Genomic DNA, 20,727 nt, shown 5'->3' on the forward strand with positions numbered 1-20,727 from the left:
TTTTTCTCTTTCCTCTAACTAGTCAGGAATTGAATCTTTTGGGGCTGGCAGGTCCCTTTTGAATTCTGTGTGTATAGCATATTGTAACATGCTATTAGATTTTGCTTTCTACTTTTACTGTTTTGCATTTGGCTCTTTGTGCTACTTGGCTTGCAATTGGTTCTTTAGAAAAGATCAAATAAATATAGAATTGTGTCAAGTCTTATTTCGTCTAAGAGGGTTAAATCCCGTATCCAAATATAGAAGAGTGTGTTTATGGGGAAACTTAGTACTGAGAGAATTAGAAAGAAAGCTCCAATTAGAACGAAAGCTGATTCCATGCCGTTTGCAATGCCATGTTTTCTTTAAGAGAAAACTTCCACTGTAATTAGCAAGAAAGTGCAGCCTACCGGCCAATGCATTACCTAACACAGAGCCTGCTATTCAGTCTTAGAAATAGATCATGCTTTTATATGCTCCTCTGGAGACTGACGATACTGTGAAGTCCAGTATCAGCAAAACAGAAGTCTAAACATGAGCAGAGTCAGGAAATCTTGTACAATAGATGATAAACAGTGATTTGGTTCATTGGCCACTTCAGGAGGAAGCGTGTAAATGTAATCGTGGAATACAATGGTCTGTGCTTTACCATCAAATACTAGAAATAAAGTATCTGTTTTCCATTCCGCATCAAATGATTTAACTGTTACATACATACCTGAACCCGCGTAGATGATGTTGTTATTTGTGTTATGCTGGCTGCCAAGGAATCAACAGAAGTTCAGGTCTTTGTTCTAGAAATTGCATAGGAATCAGCAAAAAGACGTGCTTTACCTCACATTGAGATAAGTCTGATAACATCAACCAGGGGAATGAAACAAACAGCTAGGAGGAAGAGGAAGGAGCAGCCAAGTGCTGTACAAAAAGCAAGGGTCTTAGTTCAAATATTGTCATCTGAAGATGGTTTATGGGCACTAAACCAGAGAACTGAACCCAAGGGTAAGGTCATGCCACTTTGCTGAGTGTTGGGAATCCAGGAAGTTACATATCATCCATCTAAGGAAGTTCCAGTTGTAAAATACTATCAAAACCCAAGACGTTTAGGGCAGCTTTGTCCTGCAAAACAGTAAAATTATTAATCACTTGACTAATCCACATTAATCAGTACAGCCTAGTAGCAAAAGTATTAATCAGCTTGATGAACTGAGCAATCTTGCAAAGAAATGAGCTTACTTGGAATTTTAAAAGTGATAAAAGACGGAGTGTAAAACGAAATGACTGGAAAAGATGCAAAATCTCCTCAAAACCAACATTATCTCTCATCTCACTGTTTCTATTTCATCCATCCCCAACAAGACCAAAAACTTGCATGCAGGCTGGTATTCGGAAAGCAAAATATTCATTCTCTGTGCATGAGAAAAAGGAATCTCTCCTTCCCATACACAAACACACAGAGAAAAATAAAGCTAAAGATAAAGGTAGAAGTGTTGGGGAGAAGGAGAGAGAGTGTTTGTTTCTTAATTGTGAGGAGGATTATTGTAAGGCTTTTAAGAGTAAAAGACCATACAGAAATTTAAATGTGATCAAACCATTTAAGATACATTGGAAGATGGGGCAGGGGGCTTTGAGACCTCAAGAAGCCTCAGGTGAATTGAGGGAATAACCTGGTGTGTATAGCATAGCCCTTCCACTGAAGCGAGGAAAAATAAGGCAAAGGGTAGTATAAACAAAGTTCGACCAGTGTATTTTAGTACTGGAAGTAATAAATAATAATTGTCGGTGGCAGCTGAGTGCTTCACTGACAAGAACAAGATGACAATGACTAACTTGTCCCAGATGAAGAACAAAATCTATTTTTTGTAGATACATGGACAGCTAATTGAAAACTTGTGAACATCAACAGTTATAGAATACAGAGAAGGGTCTTTGTGTTAGCTGTTAACGATACTTCCACTCACTCAAAACGCATACTGTCTTTACATTCCCTTCAAGGAGTGGCACAACGCTCTGCTGTCTTCAGACTTGTGCCTTTTGTGGCTCTCCAGGCTGGAAACGTTCAGACCCTGAGCAAAGGTAGCAGCGGTTCTGCCGAGGAAGGACCACCGCTTTCTAGAGCAGGTTGATGACACAGGCTATTGAGTCCTTACAGAGAATTGTTTGTCTTCTGGTTTTAGATGGCTTTAATTCCTCCAAATTGCTCCTTGAATAATAGGAAAAAGGCAATTTGAATTTCAGTGACAGATTGGACATAACAGGTTGCAACTATTAGGTCTAATTTTACCATACTGAGAAATAAAATTGCCTAAACATAAACATCGATCACTGATGCAGTAAATTAATTTGTACAGAAAAAGTAGTTTAACTGCAGTGCACATTAAACATAGAAAATTTTCAAAATTACAGCTCTCTGAATTAATTTGTACACTTGTTTACTTGTTAAAAGCAAAGCGTAACTTCTTTTTCTTTTTTTTCCTCCTCTTTGCGACTTCAAACTGTGAAAAGCGAGGACAGTCATTGATCGTCCAAAAAAGATACATAGAGCTCTGCAGCTGTGGATGTAACTTAAGCGCTCTTTTTTTGTTGTTTCTGAGCAGGTTAATAGAATTACTAAAGACCTCTTTGAAATATTGTTTCATTCTAGCAAGCAAATTCAGCATTTTAATAGGCTTGAATTATGTTTTGTTAAGAATTGGTGGTGTGAAGTAATTAAAAAATTTTACGATTTGGTTCAGCAATGAGTTTACATTCAAGTGTGTCCTCAGGCTTATTTAAACTGTTGAAATCTTCCAAACTGTTTCATAAAAAATGTCATATGTATCTTTTTCCTTCTACTACCATCTCTTTTCAAAAAATCTGCACATACTACTATCCCACATTTTAATATGGTATCGAGAGACTTAACATAGATGCTGGCCAACTTTTCTTCATTCTGGCAATTCCTATTTATAATATGCTTATTGTTTTATAAAATGAAAAAGAAAGTGCCTTTCTTATTTTAAGCCACGGCTATAATGTTACTGATCATATGCAATCACAAGTGTGTATATAAGCTTTATAAAGGTTGCCTGAGTCACAGTGGAACAGGATCTGCCAATGTGGCTTATTTTGATGGTATCTGGTGTCTACTGTTTTCAAGGACAGTAGTTCGATTCAAACACAATTCTGATAAGTGGCAGGTTTTCATGTCTTTAATGCCCTGACAAGGGCATCACTCTCAAGAGAGGGAGGTGAAACCATTTGGATGAGAATTTCTTCCCCTCTCCTTTGTGCTGACACACCAAGATAATGGACAATTAATAGTGAACCTTCTCTGCAGGGAGAGTCTAGGGTTATCACTAATATAAAAGTGCTCATGAAGTGTTTGGACACAAAAGAGAGAGAAAAAATAAACATAAAAAAGTAGAAAGCAGGACCAACACAAGGCTTAATGTTCAATTGCATGTTTTGTCACCTGAAATTATGGTGAATGATTTTTCAGTAGCAGCAGCTGTAACTTTTTAGACCTGGTTCACTGCTCGTGACATCAGGTAAAGGACAAGAGGAATCTTGCCATTTGTATCTTTTTCTTTGTGGTAAGTGAGAAAGCTGGCTTGTGTATTTCCTGGAGATACCAGGTAGCAGGGCTGACTGCTCTTAGTTACTAATCGTGTCGTTCTGTAAGGTTTACCCTGGTAGGATATGGAGGACAGGTCTAAATAAACTGCTTCTTCACCTTATCTTCTGATCCAAGAACAGGCTTGCAGGGTGCTCTTCAGGCTCACCTTCAGTCTCATTGCTTCCATTTGGAGCATATGTGGGATTACTTTTCCTTTTCTGGCCCTCAGCGTGCGCACTTCCCCTTGCTTTGGGGTAAGGCTGGTTTACAAATTGTGAGTCTGTGCAGCCCTCAGTTTTTGTGTTGCTGTGCGATCCCAGCAACTCTCAGATGCTCCCAGAACAGTCTGCCATCCCTGAGGTCACCTGGAGAAGGAGTTGCTGGAGGTCAGCAGAGCACTGCTCACACTTAAAAGTCATCAGGCAGACTGCCTTGGGGATTATTACAGTGGCTGTACCTGTGCACCAGATTTAGCAACTGATGATGTGATTGTGTGCCTCTGTTGTCCAAGTAAACAGAGAAAAGACGTTGTTTCCTGAAGTTAGACAAACCAAAGATTAGTCTAAACTGAGAGTGGAACAGGTTAACTGATCTTTCTCTACCCTAAGCTTTCATTTGTCCCTAGCAGCACTGAGCTGTCAATACAGTGTACAGCTACTGATAAGTATGGGTTCTCCTCAGCCTGAAGAGATCTGTCTGATAAGATAAGATGGCCTTAAAAAAGAGAGAGAGAGAAAGTACGTTAACTGCTTTGACTGCAAAATACCCCCTGGTAGCCAGAGATAAGACACCTTGAGCTGCTCAGAAGACCTTAGACAGGATGTAAATGAAGCCAATAAAAAAAAAAATCATTTCCAATCCAGCCGCTATTCTGCTCTACTCTTAATTCCAGCTCTGACAGCAGAAGGCTTAATTTACTGTATTTCACACCAGGCTTCCATTCTACACTGAGGAAGGTACAAAGGGTTGTTTTAGATATAGGCTTTAAAAAGCAGAGATCTCTTTATTTCTGGAGAGGCCTCTATTTCAGACAGTTAATCATGAGTTTCAGCAGGCTTTGGTGAATGGAAATTATACAGAAGAGAAGGAAAATGCTGCCTTTTGCAAATAATTTCCCCATCTTTTTTATAATTAAATCACCCAAATAAACCTGTATTAACATGAAAGGACTGAATGAAGCATATATATTTTAAATGCAACTCTTACCTTGCAAAATTCCACATAGAGGGACTGATGGTCTGCAAGATAGGAAGATGGTAGGTGTAACAGTTCACGTGACAGTTTCATAGTAGGATTTGGTCTTCTGACCATTCTGAACTGGGAAATTCATTGGTCCTTCTTACAGGCTAGACTGCCTGTAAGTTAGTGGAAGCCACACACACCTACCAACCTGTGCCTGTCCCATGGCATAGACATCCACATGTGTTCCCATTCAAGTAACCTGGAGAAAATGAGGGTCAGGGAGAAAGGGCTGTATTGTCTTGCATGGCATTTTGACTCCAGTGAAAAGGTTCCTGAGACACGCTGCTCCCAGTGTGACTGTGCTGCACTAGCGTGGGTGTAAGCATTTGTCATTCTGAGCACTGACTTAGTTTAAAAACCAAAGTTACCTTTGCTGCGGGACATCACTTTTAACAGCTGTGCAGCACATCTGCACTAACAGCCAGATCTAAAAAAAAAGGGAGCCTAAAATGGGATGTTGATGGACTATAAGAAGCTAAATAGAAATGGTTGTCCAAAACCTACCTTTCTGGGTTCACCTCAATTTGGTAGGCACCTCTTTTTTTCGTGAAAAGTTCCTCAGGTATCTGTGACTTGTCAGTCTATGCAAACTACCCTCGTGTGAGCATCTGGGTACCCATCGTCTTTGATCAGCCTGCTGCACAGAGAGCATCCTACTAAGCCCAGGACACAGTGAGCGCTTTCAGCAGAAAGTGCTGTGTTCCTGTCTTCCCTATATAGGTGCCCGGTAGGTAGAGTATTAAAGGGCACGAGGCCTTGATTAGGTTCCCTCAGCATCCTGAGGGGATGCAAAGCCACATTTCCTGCCTCTGAGCAGAGGGTCTTCGGTTGTGCAGAGATCTCTTCCCGTGGAAGCTGGGCTTGCTGGAGCAAAGAGAACCCTATTCATAGGGCTGGTAGGAGCACATTTGAGAAGGAACTGTTAACCTACTGAGAAGGACACTCATTTAGTGCAGAGGTTCTTGCAGTCTGGAACTTGTGCTTAGGTTTATTTTTGTTTTTATCCAGTGCCTCTTTAACGTATAACAAGCCCAGCTGAGTGCCCAAGCTGCGAGGTTGCAGACCTTTTCCTGGTCCCCCCCAGGGCCCCATGAATCCTGCTTTCTTTGCTTCCTAGGCTCCTGGAGACACCTAAGTCCCTTTGCAGATCTAGGTCCAGGAGTTTTCACCTGTGTAAATAAGACCGCCACCACATCTCTGTCATTCTAAGAAATAAGCAGTTCTGTGTTTATTTACTGTATTTAATTCTAGCACACTGTAAAATAACACTGATACGTTTTTGAAAGCGTTAACTGCCTGCATTGCTTTTGCTTGATCTTCATTTCCTTTTACTTTCCATTTCTTATAAGCAATTTTGCAATATCTTTGCCCGAGTTTCTTTCAGATGCAATTATTTACTCCCTTCTCTCTCCCCACCTTATATTCCCTTCTTTTGTTCTCCACACATTGCCTTCCTTCTTTTCTTTGTCCTAGTTTAGCCCCCTTCAAAGTGTGTCTTGCTGTTGCTGTTCTGGTCTAGAGGCAATGAAGCAATGAATTGGGGTGGTTGCAATGTAGGCACAGGTGGGAGGGACAGGCATACGTGATAAAAAAAAAGAGGGAAGGCGGCCGAGCATGAGGTACACCCACAGCAATCCCTGCAGACCTTCATGATTAAACTCTGGATTAACTGAAAGAAGGGTGATATTCAAATCAGGACCCACAGTGGTGCTTGACATCTCACGGGTTTCTGCCTGCAAATCCTGCTCAGGGTCTCCATCTTTTGTCTGAGCCTCCAGCTGGGGAGGTTTTGACAGCCTGCCCTTCCTCCCCGTGGGGTCTTGGGGCTGTGTGGGAATGGGGACTTGGAAGGCAGCTGTGAAGCAGGGTCTCCTTCAGCTCTCAGGGTCCGAGCCTCTGGATCATTTGGTTTTGGGAAGGAAAGAGAAAGAACGACGCTTCTCTGACTTCAGACACTCTCCTTATTTATATTGTGACCTGGGAAAGAAAGAAGCAGTCAACTCATTTTAATACCTCTGTGCCACTGGAAAGTTACTTTCATGACTGGCACTGTGTTATAGGGGCTGCTATCTCTGAGGCTTCTGTACACTTCAGAGCTTTCAAAAGGAGCTGCAGTGCAGGGGAGGATTGGAAGGAGAGGGTTTCTGGTCCTATTCATGGTGTTGCCTGGGGAGAGCACGACCCAGTGAAAGCAAAAGGCAGAGGAAAGCATTGGAGTCCAGTGAGGAACCTGAACTGTTATCCCCTAGTCATTTGCTGTTCTTCATAAGCAGTACAAATACTGTTATCAGCACAACAAATTATAATGATTATTTTCTAGGAAAGACCTGATTGACTGAATCACTACTTTTAGTACAAGGTTGTTAATATACAGATTCTTAGGCGATCATTATTATGTGCAAGTTTGCTGGAGTATTTGAATGGGTTTTTTGCTCTCCCATTATCTTGATTCTAAATGTAATTATTCTCAGGGTGCTTTTTTCTGACCCTAGCTTCAGATGGAACAAGCCTGGTGGTCTCTGACTCATACTGTACAAACAAACAAAAACAACTACTGAAAGAAACAGCAACTTAACAGTGGAAGAAATACAGTGTAAATGTGTTTGTCACATTTAAGCAGTGGACAAATGAGCTAATTTGAATCGCTTAGTGCTTGTATAGTCACAACTAAACAACCCCTGGAAATTAATTGTGTGACATGCGATTCCCAATTATGTAAAGCAGTATAATAAGCTTTGAGGATGGTGACTGTCATTAGTTATATGTACAGGACTGTGGAAAATTACTTATTCTTTCTCTTTGCCTACAGAGGCACAAAATACTGGCTTCCTCAAACAAGCGGAGGGTAGCTCTGTTTTCTTCTAGTTGCAAATTGGGTTTTGTGTATGATTTGAAAGGTGGAACAGAATGTGAACTGCTTACATTTTCTTTAATTTGGCTGTAGAAGGTGGAATTCATTGGGCTCCGTCTGTTCAAATGAACTTTAAGCAACAATCAAGGAAAACATTTATGCTCCTCTCTACATATGTAATAGTAATATGTCTTCTGAAGAAGACATAATGGAACTGGAGGCTTAGGTTACCTTAGGAGAGCAATACAGGAATGTTAACTACTTATGTAGGCATTAAAGCCATTTTATAAAAGCAAGCAGGTTTTTCCTGCGAGGTATTAAAGTGACTTATTTGTTGTTTCCAGGAGCTGCCTTTCTTCTGGTTATGAAATTTAAAATGGGGAAACCTCCCTACCAGCTGTCTCAGTTCTGTTGGTCAGGAACCCCTGTATGTTTCTCCCCCAGTAATCTAACTGGTAATGCATTTAATTGGTGCTCCCAAAGCAGTTTTGAAATATTGATAGATTTTAAAAACATCTGTAAATTATAAATAATTTTTAAAGTTCACATTTCTCTTTTGAATGCCCATTACAGAGTATTAGTTTTCAAGCCATTTAATAAGTTATGAGACAAATGAGTGAGTTTAATGTGGGGTCACTGATGTGAAAAAAATGTGGTGGTTATATTAAAGTTGCAGCCTTTCCAAAACTCTGTACATTTGTATTGAAAGTAAACAGAGAATATTATGTAATAATGTATATTTTATTTAAAGTGACTTTGAAGGCTAGCACTGTCTGCTAATTCTGTTAAAAACTTTAAAACTGTTTGTTTCAGTGACACATATGTTAGGCCATCACTGTAAGTCATGTTAACGCTTAAACACTATCCTTTGATCTTCTAGTTATTTAGATCTATTCAGCGCACAGCACAATATTGTTTTATTTCAGCAATATCTAACCTCTTCGTTTACTATTTATTCACACCTGCATATTCCCCTAAGATTCCTTATCTCATTTTCAAGGTAGCCCTGCAGACAATTAGTGGTGGTAATAATATAAAATGTGTCCAGCACTAAAACCTGAAACGGCCATTACAAGTAAACTATATGATATATAATAACCACTCCACTCAATTACCTGCACAAAAATGCAAGGATTTAAAACTGTGGAGCTCTATCATACATCCAGTTAACTGACCTACCTACCTGTTATTTAGGCCTTCCTTTCTTACAATTCAAATTCTATCTTGTAGCATGCCATCTGGTAAATTAGCAAAGCTGTACCTTTATATGTGTTCTCCATCCCTTTCAATATGTGCATATGAGCACATATATGTGTACGCAGTGGTATATGAACAGGCCTTTGGCTGGCGGTGGGACAATAAATAATAACTACACAACAATTCAATGCATACATGTGCATTCTTAATCCGTATGCCTGTGGCAGTATGTAGTAGATGTGTTTATGTGCTGCTGCCTGGTGTACTTGATTTGTCATCTTTAGTATCTATTCCCGTCCTGTGTAACCCGTTGTTATAAATTTTGTACCTGTTAAAGAAACCTTGCTATTTAGTACTTCAGATGGGGTCCTGGGGGATAGTTGTGTGACCAGTCTGCCGTTACGTTAAGGGGGCAAAGGAGCCAGAACGTATCAGCAGGACCGAGAGCTGGGGGGTGTCTGTCCAGCTAGACTGCTGGGCTTTCTCTTTGGTTGGGTCCAGCAGCTTAAGCATTTTGCCAGCTCTGTGTTTCTGGGGGAGAAAGGATTTTTCTTGCAGGGATGGCTCAGACCTGGGAGATACGGGTTCTGTTTCCTCCTTTGCACAGATTACATTTGTAACCTGAGGCAAACCGCTCCAGCTTGTCTGTGCCCCAGTTACTTGAGCAGCAAAATGGGGAAAATGGAAAACTGCTGCTTACAGGATATTGAAAATACTAATTTGTTCATATTTGTAAACTCTGTTCTATCAGAGGAACCTTATGTATTATGGCGCATAAAGGTTTGCTGACATTTGCTTTAGGAATGTGGCCATTTGTCTAGTGGTAGCAAAAACATGTTTAAATCATACAGAAAAATAAGGCATGATAAAGCAAGTGCCCTGAAGTGTATTCCAGCCAAAGCATGCATATGTCATAAACCTTCCCGGTGACTAAGTAACGTTTTTCTGAAGCGGTACTGTTAATTCAGTCGGCAGCACTAGGGATAAGATCACTTTTAAGACCTCACGACTACTGGGGTTGGCACATGAGTGGCTGGCTGCTAACTCCACAGAGGTGCTTTTGTGCTCTGATGCTTCCCCCTTCCTCCCTCCCCTTTCGCGGGATAACTCCTTCTGGTATTACTTCACTTTTCTGTTAGTGAGCACTTTCCCCCATAAATATGACTGAACAGGTGTTACTCTGCTACTAACTGAGTTTCCAGCTGTCCTCCTCCAACACAGACCAGGCAAAATCTGTTGTTTCGTCCTATTAGACAGACTAGAGAACTATCAAGCCTGAGATGGAGGTCTTCCTCGCAGGATACGGTAGTTTTGTTGCCAGAAGATGGTCAGGAAGGCCTGGCTGGCTAACAAAGACAGTCCTTCAGCTGCTGGGTGTAGTTCCAGTTTTGCATCCCCTTTGGCAGCAGCACAGAGACTGCTGCAGTGTGGCCAGCCAGCAAAATTAGGAAATAAGGACCTCTTTTATTTACTCAGGCTGCTGAATCATGGGCATTCCTGTCTGCTTGGAGAAAAGTCAGGCAGCTCTACTTTCCACTGGAAGTCTCAGGAGTGCTTGGTACTTTCATCTCGGAGTGTTCACACACTTGTTTTAATGTGCTTTATGGAAATGGTGAAACTCAGCAAGTACAGTTGGTGTAGAAAAACATCTGCACTAACTATTCACACACATTTGCATCTTTAAATAGACTTTTAGGCCTTGTAGCTGATTTCCAGCAAAGTTTTTTGGTTGTGAGTGCTAGAGCTTTCTTAGAGTCAGCGAGTGTGAAGTGACTGGTTCCAAAAATTAAAAATTTACGTGGACATGTTAAGTGCATCACATTGAAACTCAGAATACTTGCCATAACACAAAAAAGGCATTTACAGTAAGTAGCACTTAGTGAGTGCCGAAGGAAAAAAAAATAAGTCAATACAGAAAATATATTTTAAAACTCTATAAACACTGTTGAATACCTGGAGCCCTATTCTGCCCCCAGATAGATGTGTACCACTCCTGGGGACTTGTATGCGTGCATCTGAATTTGGTCCAGAGTATTTTAAAACAGCTTGTTATAGCATTAAAAACCAGTATTTTGTAATGTTGACATAGCTTGGTGGGTAGGTGTCTGCAGATTTATATACGCATGGCTGTATGCAGAGTAGCAGCAAACTGTTTGTATTTTCTGTGAGAGTGATCAGCAAAAAGGGGTTTGCCTGACAGCAGGTCAAACTTTACCCCCAACACAGAGCTGGCTCTGTGGGAAGTGCCCCTGGGAAAGCGGGAGCGGAGACCACGTCCCGTGCCTGCTGGTTTAGCTGCGGGGGCTCCTCCGTCACCGCTTCGCGTGCCCAGATCTGCTCACCCAGCGCCTGGGCGCGTGGAGCAGCCTCGGCACACGGTAGCAGGCTGCGGATCACTGCCATTTTGAAGGAGATGCTCTTAATGGTTGCACGTTAATTTTATGGGGTGGCATCTTCTGTGGGGAGGGGTGGGGAGACAGCAGGACAGGCAATGCCATCATTCACGTCCTGCTGTAGCAGTAGTTATTCATAGTCCAGGTTTCCTTCTTGATCGCTGTCTCCAGATCCGTTCCTAGACAGCCCCTATGCTCACCAGGCGCCTTAGTCCATCGCACACAATATTCACACAGTGTTCAAGTTGGAGTCTGCGCAGCAAAAGTCACTGCAGCGAAAGCGTTTCCAGACGCAGAAGCAAGGTTTCAAAAGTCCTTCCGCGGGTCGCTGACGGCCGACAGGCCCGCCTTTGGGAACCCTTTGTGTGAGAGCAGCCCAGGGGCCCTCCTTCCGGAGCGAGCGCGGTGGCCGGCCGCCGGTGCCCCTTCCACGCCGGCTCTCCCCCACCCCGCCGCGCCGGGGGGAAGCCGGGGAAATGCGTTGGCCGCATTGTTAGGCTCGTACTCGGGAAAATCCTGTTGTCCTCTGCCGTGCACTGTGCGGAACTCCCCCTGCCTCGCTGGTTCTTCTGTAGCTCTGAGAGACTGAGAGATTTTCACATTTCAAGTTAAAAGGACGCAAGTTGGACCTGCAAGTGCTTTGCTCTTCTCCTTTTTGCACAAAGCGCTTTGCTCTTCTCCTATTTTTGCACAAAATAATTCTCTGCAGAATTATTATGGGCTCGGATTAAAAACCCAACAGCAAAGTGACATACAGAAACATTTATATTTGCCGGTTGGAAAGTAAGAACCGGCTCTGTGCTGTAGTTACACTATTCCCCCCTGTTTTTCTTACCTTGTATAAAAGCTAACGGAGAGACCCCCGAGCAAGCAACGGGAATTGGGTGGGGGAAAGGGGCTGCCGTTGCTTATACCGTGGTCACACTCAGCGCTTGATCCTGACCCTGCTGCCAGCCCGCTGAGATGCACGAGCCAGAGGGAATAGTTGTATAATAGGTAAAACCGGGCAGGCAGTGGCCACAAAAAGGAAGTGATTTACTACTGTGTCAGTGATGGTACACTATTTATAACACTTACTATATATTCCTCTAAACGTTTATATAATAATATATCATTTCTGCATAGGATATACATTTTAATACTAAATTTGGTTACAAAATATGTTGCCTAGGCAGTCACAGTCTATTTTTCTTCACTCGGTTGCTTGACATAAATTCCTGTTTATCTGCCAGCAGTGGTTGTATGTCAGAAATATATTTGATTTTTAAAGGACAAAAGGTTTTTCCACCTAAGAGACCTGTCTGAAAATGTTCATTTAAAATAAAATTTAAAAACGTAGCAAAAGCTAACATCTTTTTCTGTGAATAGTTGTTCCACTGTTTTGATTATTTCCAGTTGTAGAGTCAAACCCAGCAATCTGAAAGGGCAGTACACAGATTGACATCAAAAGTCTCCTGTGAATACTGCAATCATTAATGTACCAACTTAAAAACTTACCTGGCTGGTATTATTTCGTATGTGTGACAATGAGTGACTTTGCTTCAGTTCATTGGGAAGCGTTTTGGCAGATGATAGTACTTTTGCTGGAAGGTGGGATTTTTATTTTCCAATTTTTATCTTAAAAAACCAAACACCACGTTTATTTTCGGTTCAAAGACAGGGCACTTGGGCTAGGGTTTGGTTTTGTTATTTAAATACATACTATTAGTGCAGACCCCTACATAGGTAAATACAGATACACAATACAGATGTGTGTGTGTGTGAAAGGTATGCGTAATTTGTGAAACCCTCCTCTTCAAGACGTAAACAAGAGGATAAAAACCTGTGCAGTTTCCAACTTATCCTGAAAAGCATTGTGTCAATGGGCAGGCATCCAGCAATGGTGTTTGGTTGTTTTCTCAGAGTTAGATGGTTGCCATCTGGCATTGATAGTGAGATGGCGTTGTCATCAGTTTCTAGATGCAGGAAAGGAATGAATCCTCATCTGTTTCCTGTGGATAAGCAAGAGGTTGATAATCTAGTAAAATCTTGTTACCTTAAAGAAAGCAGGCTTGGAATTTGTTTACGTAATATAGGCCAGCTCTAACTTTTATGTTGGTGTAGTAAATTTCTTGAGAGAAGGCTGACGATGTTAAGAAACATCGCTTTGCAAGGATACCTTAAGAAAGATATTTTTCAAGAGGTTTATCCTGTCTTTTTCTGTACTATTACTGTAATCAGTTCTACAGGAAGGAAAAGACCCCAAGCATCGCCCCTGGAAAGTAATAAAAGGATTATTTGATGTGGAGTGGTCTTTCAAGCATTCTTTTAATATTTTTACAGAAGTTTTAGGTTGAGATAAGTGTGATCAGTGTAGTGTTGTAGTCTACAGTTAAAACAAAAGGTGCAAAAATTGTAGAGCACATCTGTTGAAAAAAATAGTTGCAACTTGCCCTGTCTAGAGGTGAGGTAATATCATGGATAACTAGTTCACTTTATTATCTGGCTAGCATTTCTGTTTTGTCTTTTCCTTGTTACTCGTAAATTTTGCAGCTTTTACCACAATCGTTTATCATTTTTCCTGTTTCCAGTTTTTTACAAGTCGCTTTGTCTGTGATCACCTCACAGTACAGGTTCTGCTGGCCTAAGGAAGTTCAGCTGGCTGAGACCTTTGCAAAAAGGAAGAAGTGGTGGGCAACCTCTTGAACTTAAAAAGGAAAAAAAATGCTGTTCACATCTGACCCTTTTGAAACTTTCTCATTTTCCTTGATCCTAGCTGTTGGGTTGTTAGTTTGTTTTGAACCTTTAATGATCCAGCTGCCAGCTTTCAGTAACTGAATTGTATCGTTATTGGAGAAATCTGGTTGCACTTTATTAGAGAAAACATCACAGTTTATACTGTTGTCCTGTTCCTCGCCTGTATTTTTTCCTATTATTGTTTAGAATAACGCCCAAGTCTCTCTCAGTAATAGCCTTTAAAAGATTTCTGTGTTCAGAATCAACTTGAAGGGAAAAAAAAACCTGTGGCAAAGCAGGGGGAATCTTTTTATTAAATATTAGGCCTGTGGGTTGACTGTATTAATTTTAAATTATTCCTGTAATATTTTCTCCTTTCCTTTGACTCTTCAGATGCTCACATAATATGCAAATCATTTTACAATGGATACAAAAGAAACATTAAATATATTAAAATCTGCATTTTAATAAAGTTGTCAATGTATAATACATATCCTGCAACTGAGAAAGAATGATAAAAAAGCAATAAAAAGGTAATATAGGCACAGAACTATTTAATAACTTTTAATGTTTTACAGTCTGATAAAAATAAATGTGGTCTTGAAGCTGTTGGATACAGGTGTAAGAAATATCCTAGTCTGAGTTTAATATGTTTTAGCTATTTAGGAGTAGCAGATCTGCGTTGTTCATATGCATTTGCTATCTCCTTTGAACTGTAGCGATTAAGCTTGTGGGCCTGTTTCTTTCTCATTTCAGATGGAGTGGATGTTGAGGATGACCCCACTTGCTCATGGCCAGCATCATCGCCTTCTAGCAAGGACCAGACTTCCCCAAGCCATGGAGAAGGTTGTGATTTTGGTGAAGAGGAAGGAGGCCCAGGGTTGCCCTATCCATGCCAGTTTTGTGATAAATCGTTCAGCCGCCTCAGCTACTTAAAGCACCACGAGCAAAGTCACAGCGACAAGCTCCCTTTCAAATGCACGTATTGCAGTCGTCTCTTCAAACACAAACGGAGCAGGGACCGCCACATAAAGCTTCATACGGGAGACAAGAAGTATCACTGCAGTGAGTGTGATGCAGCGTTCTCAAGGAGTGATCATCTTAAAATTCACTTAAAGACTCATACGTCCAACAAGCCATATAAGTGTGCCATTTGTAGACGTGGATTCCTGTCATCTAGTTCGCTGCATGGTCACATGCAGGTTCACGAGAGGAACAAAGATGGCTCTCAGTCCGCTTCCCGGATGGAGGACTGGAAAATGAAGGACACTCAGAAATGTAGTCAGTGCGAAGAAGGCTTTGATTTTCCTGAAGATCTTCAGAAGCACATTGCAGAATGTCACCCAGAGTGTTCCCCTAATGAAGACCGATCTGCTCTTCAGTGTGTTTACTGTCATGAACTCTTTGTAGAGGAAACGTCTCTGGTGAATCACATGGAGCAGGCTCATAATGGTGAGAAGAAGAATTCATGCAGCATTTGCTCTGAGAACTTTCATACTGTGGAGGAGCTGTACAGCCACATGGACAGTCACCAGCAGCCAGAGTCGTGCAACCACAGCAACAGCCCCTCTTTGGTAACCGTGGGCTACACCTCAGTCTCTAGCACCACTCCGGATTCGAATCTCTCGGTGGATAGTTCAACAATGGTGGAAACGGCTCCCCCTATACCAAAAGGTCGTGGAAGGAAGCGGGCAGCTCAGCAAGTGCCAGATATCACTGGTCCTTCGAGTAAACAGGCAAAAGTTACCTACAGCTGCATTTATTGCAACAAACAGTTATTTTCCAGCCTTGCAGTTTTGCAGATACACCTGAAAACTATGCATTTAGATAAACCCGAACAAGCCCATATCTGTCAGTATTGTTTGGAGGTATTGCCGTCTCTCTACAATCTGAACGAACATCTTAAGCAAGTCCACGAAGCTCCAGACCCAGCACTGATTGTTTCTACCATGCCTGCCATGGTGTACCAGTGCAACTTCTGCTCTGAAGTGTTCAATGACCTCAACACCCTTCAGGAACACATCCGATGTTCTCATGGATTTGCCAACCCTGCTGCTAAGGACAGTAATGCATTCTTTTGTCCCCATTGCTACATGGGATTTCTTACAGATTCTTCTCTGGAAGAGCATATTAGACAAGTCCATTGTGATCTTAGCAGTTCCCGTTTTGGTTCCCCTGTGCTTGGAACCCCAAAAGATCCAGTGGTGGAAGTGTATTCTTGTTCTTACTGTACAAATTCTCCAATATTTAATAGTGTTCTTAAACTGAACAAGCATATCAAGGAGAACCATAAGAACATTCCTTTGGCGCTGAATTACATCCACAATGGAAAAAAATCCAGAGCCATGAGTCCCTTATCTCCTGTAACCATTGAGCAGACCTCTTTAAAGATGATGCAGGCAGTTGGAGGTGCTCCTCCTCGTCCTGCAGGTGAATATATTTGTAATCAGTGTGGTGCTAAGTATACTTCCTTGGACGGTTTTCAGACTCATTTAAAAACACATCTTGACACTGTCCTGCCAAAGCTGACCTGCCCTCAGTGCAACAAGGAATTTCCAAATCAGGAGTCTCTGCTGAAGCATGTTACCATTCATTTCATGATCACCTCAACCTACTACATCTGTGAAAGCTGTGACAAGCAGTTCACTTCTGTGGATGACTTGCAGAAACACCTCCTGGACATGCATACATTTGTGTTCTTCCGCTGCACTTTGTGCCAAGAGGTTTTTGACTCCAAAGTCTCCATTCAACTACACTTGGCTGTGAAGCACAGCAATGAAAAGAAGGTATACAGATGTACGTCTTGCAACTGGGATTTCCGAAATGAGACTGACCTACAGCTTCATGTTAAACACAACCACCTGGAGAACCAAGGCAAAGTACACAAGTGCATCTTCTGTGGTGAGTCCTTTGGTACAGAGGTGGAGCTGCAGTGTCACATTACTACGCACAGCAAGAAGTACAACTGCAAGTTCTGCAGCAAAGCTTTCCATGCTATCATCTTGCTGGAAAAGCACTTAAGGGAAAAACATTGTGTTTTTGAAACAAAAACTCCAAACTGTGGAACGAATGGGGCATCTGAGCAGGTTCAGAAAGAGGAAGTGGAACTCCAGACCTTGTTGACAAATAGCCAGGAATCCCATAACAGCCACGATGGCAGCGAAGAAGATGTGGACACATCTGAGCCTATGTATGGCTGTGACATTTGTGGAGCAGCTTATACCATGGAGACTCTCCTGCAAAATCACCAGCTTCGAGACCACAACATTCGACCTGGAGAAAGTGCCATAGTGAAGAAAAAAGCTGAACTTATTAAAGGGAATTACAAGTGTAATGTGTGTTCTCGAACATTCTTCTCTGAAAATGGGCTTCGAGAACACATGCAGACACACTTGGGACCAGTGAAACATTATATGTGCCCAATCTGTGGCGAGCGGTTTCCGTCTCTTCTGACTCTTACTGAACATAAGGTCACACATAGTAAGAGCCTGGACACTGGAAACTGCAGGATTTGCAAGATGCCTCTCCAGAGTGAGGAGGAATTTTTAGAGCATTGCCAAATGCACCCTGACTTGAGGAACTCCTTGACGGGGTTCCGCTGTGTGGTATGCATGCAGACAGTGACCTCCACACTGGAACTGAAAATCCACGGCACGTTCCACATGCAGAAGACTGGAAACGGTTCTGCCGTGCAGTCCACGGGGCGCGCACAGCATCTCCAGAAACTGTACAAGTGTGCTTCTTGCCTGAAGGAATTCCGCTCAAAACAGGATTTAGTGAAACTTGACATCAACGGTCTGCCATATGGTCTGTGTGCTAGCTGTGTTAATCTCAGTAAAAGTGGTAGTCCAAGTGTCAACATCCCTTCAAGCAGTAACAGACAAGGCATGGGCCAAAATGAGAACTTGAGTTCCATTGAGAACAAAAGCAAGGCAGGGGGACTGAAGACTCGATGTTCTAGTTGCAATGTTAAATTTGAATCAGAAAGTGAACTCCAAAACCATATTCAGTCAATCCACAGAGAGCTTGTTCCAGACAGCAACAGTACACAGCTGAAAACACCACAAGTATCTCCAATGCCCAGAATCAGCCCCTCCCAAACTGAAGAGGTAACCCTTTTTTCTTTGCTCTTGACACCTTCCATCCTTCTGGAAAAAATCCCCCCTTTTTCAAGCCGTCTTGTCACTTGTCATGAAATGCTTAGGCTGAACCATGTTACATTTCCATCCGTAGCCATTAGCTAGTAATTACTTGTTCTTGATATGCCTTGCATCTTGGATTGAATTGTGCGGAATAGGACTAATTCCAGTCTCCCTAGGATATTGTCTTCTGTATCACTGAGGAGACCTATCTTCATGCCAGCACAACTGAGATCTGGAATCTTATCCTAGCTCCCTTATGTGTTGGAATCCCCAGCTAGGAGTTGTGCTTACGGCAGAGAGCATTAATGACAGAGGAGTAGAATACAGTGAGCCAAAATGCTGGCATAAGGGGTGGATTTTTAAAAAATATTTGTGAGCAACAAATTGAGGGGTTTTTTTGTAAATTGTGTTGTAGACATTCATTTTTCCCTCTTATAGCATATTTTGATTAAGTAGAAGTGCAACTCTAGCCTAAGGTAAATTGGGAGATCAGTCCTTTGGATGCAATTCCTTGTTGTGTTTTTCTTTCCATTCCTGACGAAAAACATTTTGATGTCACTGAAACACCTAGTGCCTGATGATTGAAATCCCATTCATGCAGCATAACTTAGAAAGTAAATATATGTTTCAGAAAAAAACCAAAGGGTCAAACTCTTGGTAGATCTCATCTGCTTCCTCAGTCACCAGTGATCAAGTAATAATACCTATATACGGGAAGGTAGCAGGGTCATGCACTGAGGGAAGGCAATCTGTTTTATCTTCAGAAATATTATCAATAGGACGACTTAAAGTTGTATTTTAGGCATGGTATCTTGCATAATTACCCCTTATAGTTTAGGAAGCCTAAAAACACAGCACAAACAAATGATAAGAAATAATAGCTTTTGTTTCAAGAAAGCTTTTAGCTTGTAATGGTACAAGCATGGTGCAACCCATTGCTGTGAATGTGTATGGATACCCTGTGGCAAGGGAGCTGCTGCTCTTCCATCACCTTCCTCACTCCCTGTTTGTGAGCCCATCTGTTGGGTAAGAAATCTCTCAGCATGTCACCCAACAGTGTTATGCAAACTGGAGGGCAGGAGGGAGGCAGAGAGGGAGGAAGGGAGATATATAAGGATATGTGGGCCAAGAGCTAAGTATTTGGGGAGCTACTGAGAGCATAGCTGGAGATAGGCTGGGAGAGGGCCGCTGAGGCAGCACAGGGCCTGGAGTGCCACAAAGAGGGAAGTGGAGCTGGGAGACAAGGGTGAAGTACCAGGCAGGATGCATCTACCAGGGAAGGGCCCTATGCTTTCATGGCCTCTGCATCTCCAGTTTGCACATTGGGCCATGGTGGGGGACACCTGGGGAATGGGATGTGATGTGGAGTTTATGGAAGGAGCAGGTTGTTAGACTGAGAACCGCAGGTCTAAGGAAAACCTTCTTTTCGAAGAAGAGGGAAAAGGAGTGGCTCCCATTAGGTGTGGTTCAGGCCATTGATGGTCTTGTAGTACTGCTGCTGAGTGGGAACCACAGGCTTACCAGCTGCATGTTTTTGATAGATTCAGAGTCATCCTGGTTTGTTTCTGTCATCTTTCCCCAAGCGACTACTTGCAGTCTCTCTTCCCAGTCCTGTTGCAAGCCAATACTTGCTACCTCAAACACAATCAGAATCATGTGTGTTAAGACAGTTACTATGATAAGATGTTACCAACTTGTCCTTCTCTTGCTTGTAAACCAGACAAAAAGAGATTTGGGGGTCCTTTGTGGTGATATAAGGTCAGTTACCCTCAGTGTCATCAGTGAATCTTCTTGTACTTGGATCATGTATAATCAGAGTTCTTATGTCTTCTTCTGATTGGCATCATGTTCCTCTTCTTGTTCCTTTCGATTTTTGTTTTAGAAATGTATTTAAGATGAAAAAGCCTTTTAAACTACAGCAAGATTTGTGAATAGCATTTGCCTCCTTTCAAATCACCATTTGCCCCCTGCCTCCATTGTAAAGAGCTTGTAAACTGATTTTTCAGTGTCTATGATTCTAGTCTCCACATAAGTAACCTGGACTTTCAGATTCTTTTCTCATGGGAAGCACAAAGCTATCAAGTTCCTGATAGAGCATTAGTACTTCTGGAAACCATGAATGTGTGTTTGTAAAATCCTGAAAGATAATTTATTTTTCTAACAGATATTACTGGTTTCAAATTGTAGTGACACAAGCATTATAGCAATGAGAAACAAAATTGAAAGTGGTAATACACAAAAGTTTAACACTATAGATTGGATGTCCAGGCTGAGGGAAATGAAAACATAAGCATATAACACAAACAGTAAAAACAATTTGGATTTCTAAAATTTGTTATTAGTCAGTGGCTTTGCTACTCCACTGGAAGGATATTTCTTGAATTGAATGGGATGTTGAAGATGGCTACTTAAACATGCTATTTTGGGGAAATTTTCAACAACAAAAAAATCATAATATTAAGGAGTGAAGGTTTCATTTGCATTATTGAGAGTCATGTGGTTTGAGATTTCGACCTTTATATAAAGAACATTTCATTCCCGAGGCAAGAAAAATATGGAGACTTAGTTGTCAGACTATGAATAGTGCTGAATACCCTTTGTTACTCAGTAATA

At 41.8% G+C, this 20,727-nt stretch overlaps 1 protein-coding gene across 11 annotated transcripts in view; it reads left to right on the top strand.

Annotated features, from left to right (window-relative positions):
- The window catches only part of ZNF521 (zinc finger protein 521), a 232,906-nt gene that overhangs the window by 78,813 nt on the left and 133,366 nt on the right, over positions 1 to 20,727 (top strand). For all 11 annotated transcript variants that reach the window (XM_072852595.1, XM_072852597.1, XM_072852598.1 and 8 more), the window contains one exon: positions 14,729 to 18,081. In XM_072852595.1, coding sequence (XP_072708696.1) covers positions 14,729 to 18,081 — 3,353 coding nt within the window. The remainder of the gene's footprint in view (positions 1 to 14,728; positions 18,082 to 20,727) is intronic.

This window comes from Ciconia boyciana, chromosome 2 (genome assembly GCF_034638445.1).
Source record: "Ciconia boyciana chromosome 2, ASM3463844v1, whole genome shotgun sequence".
NCBI classification, from domain to species: domain Eukaryota; kingdom Metazoa; phylum Chordata; class Aves; order Ciconiiformes; family Ciconiidae; genus Ciconia; species Ciconia boyciana.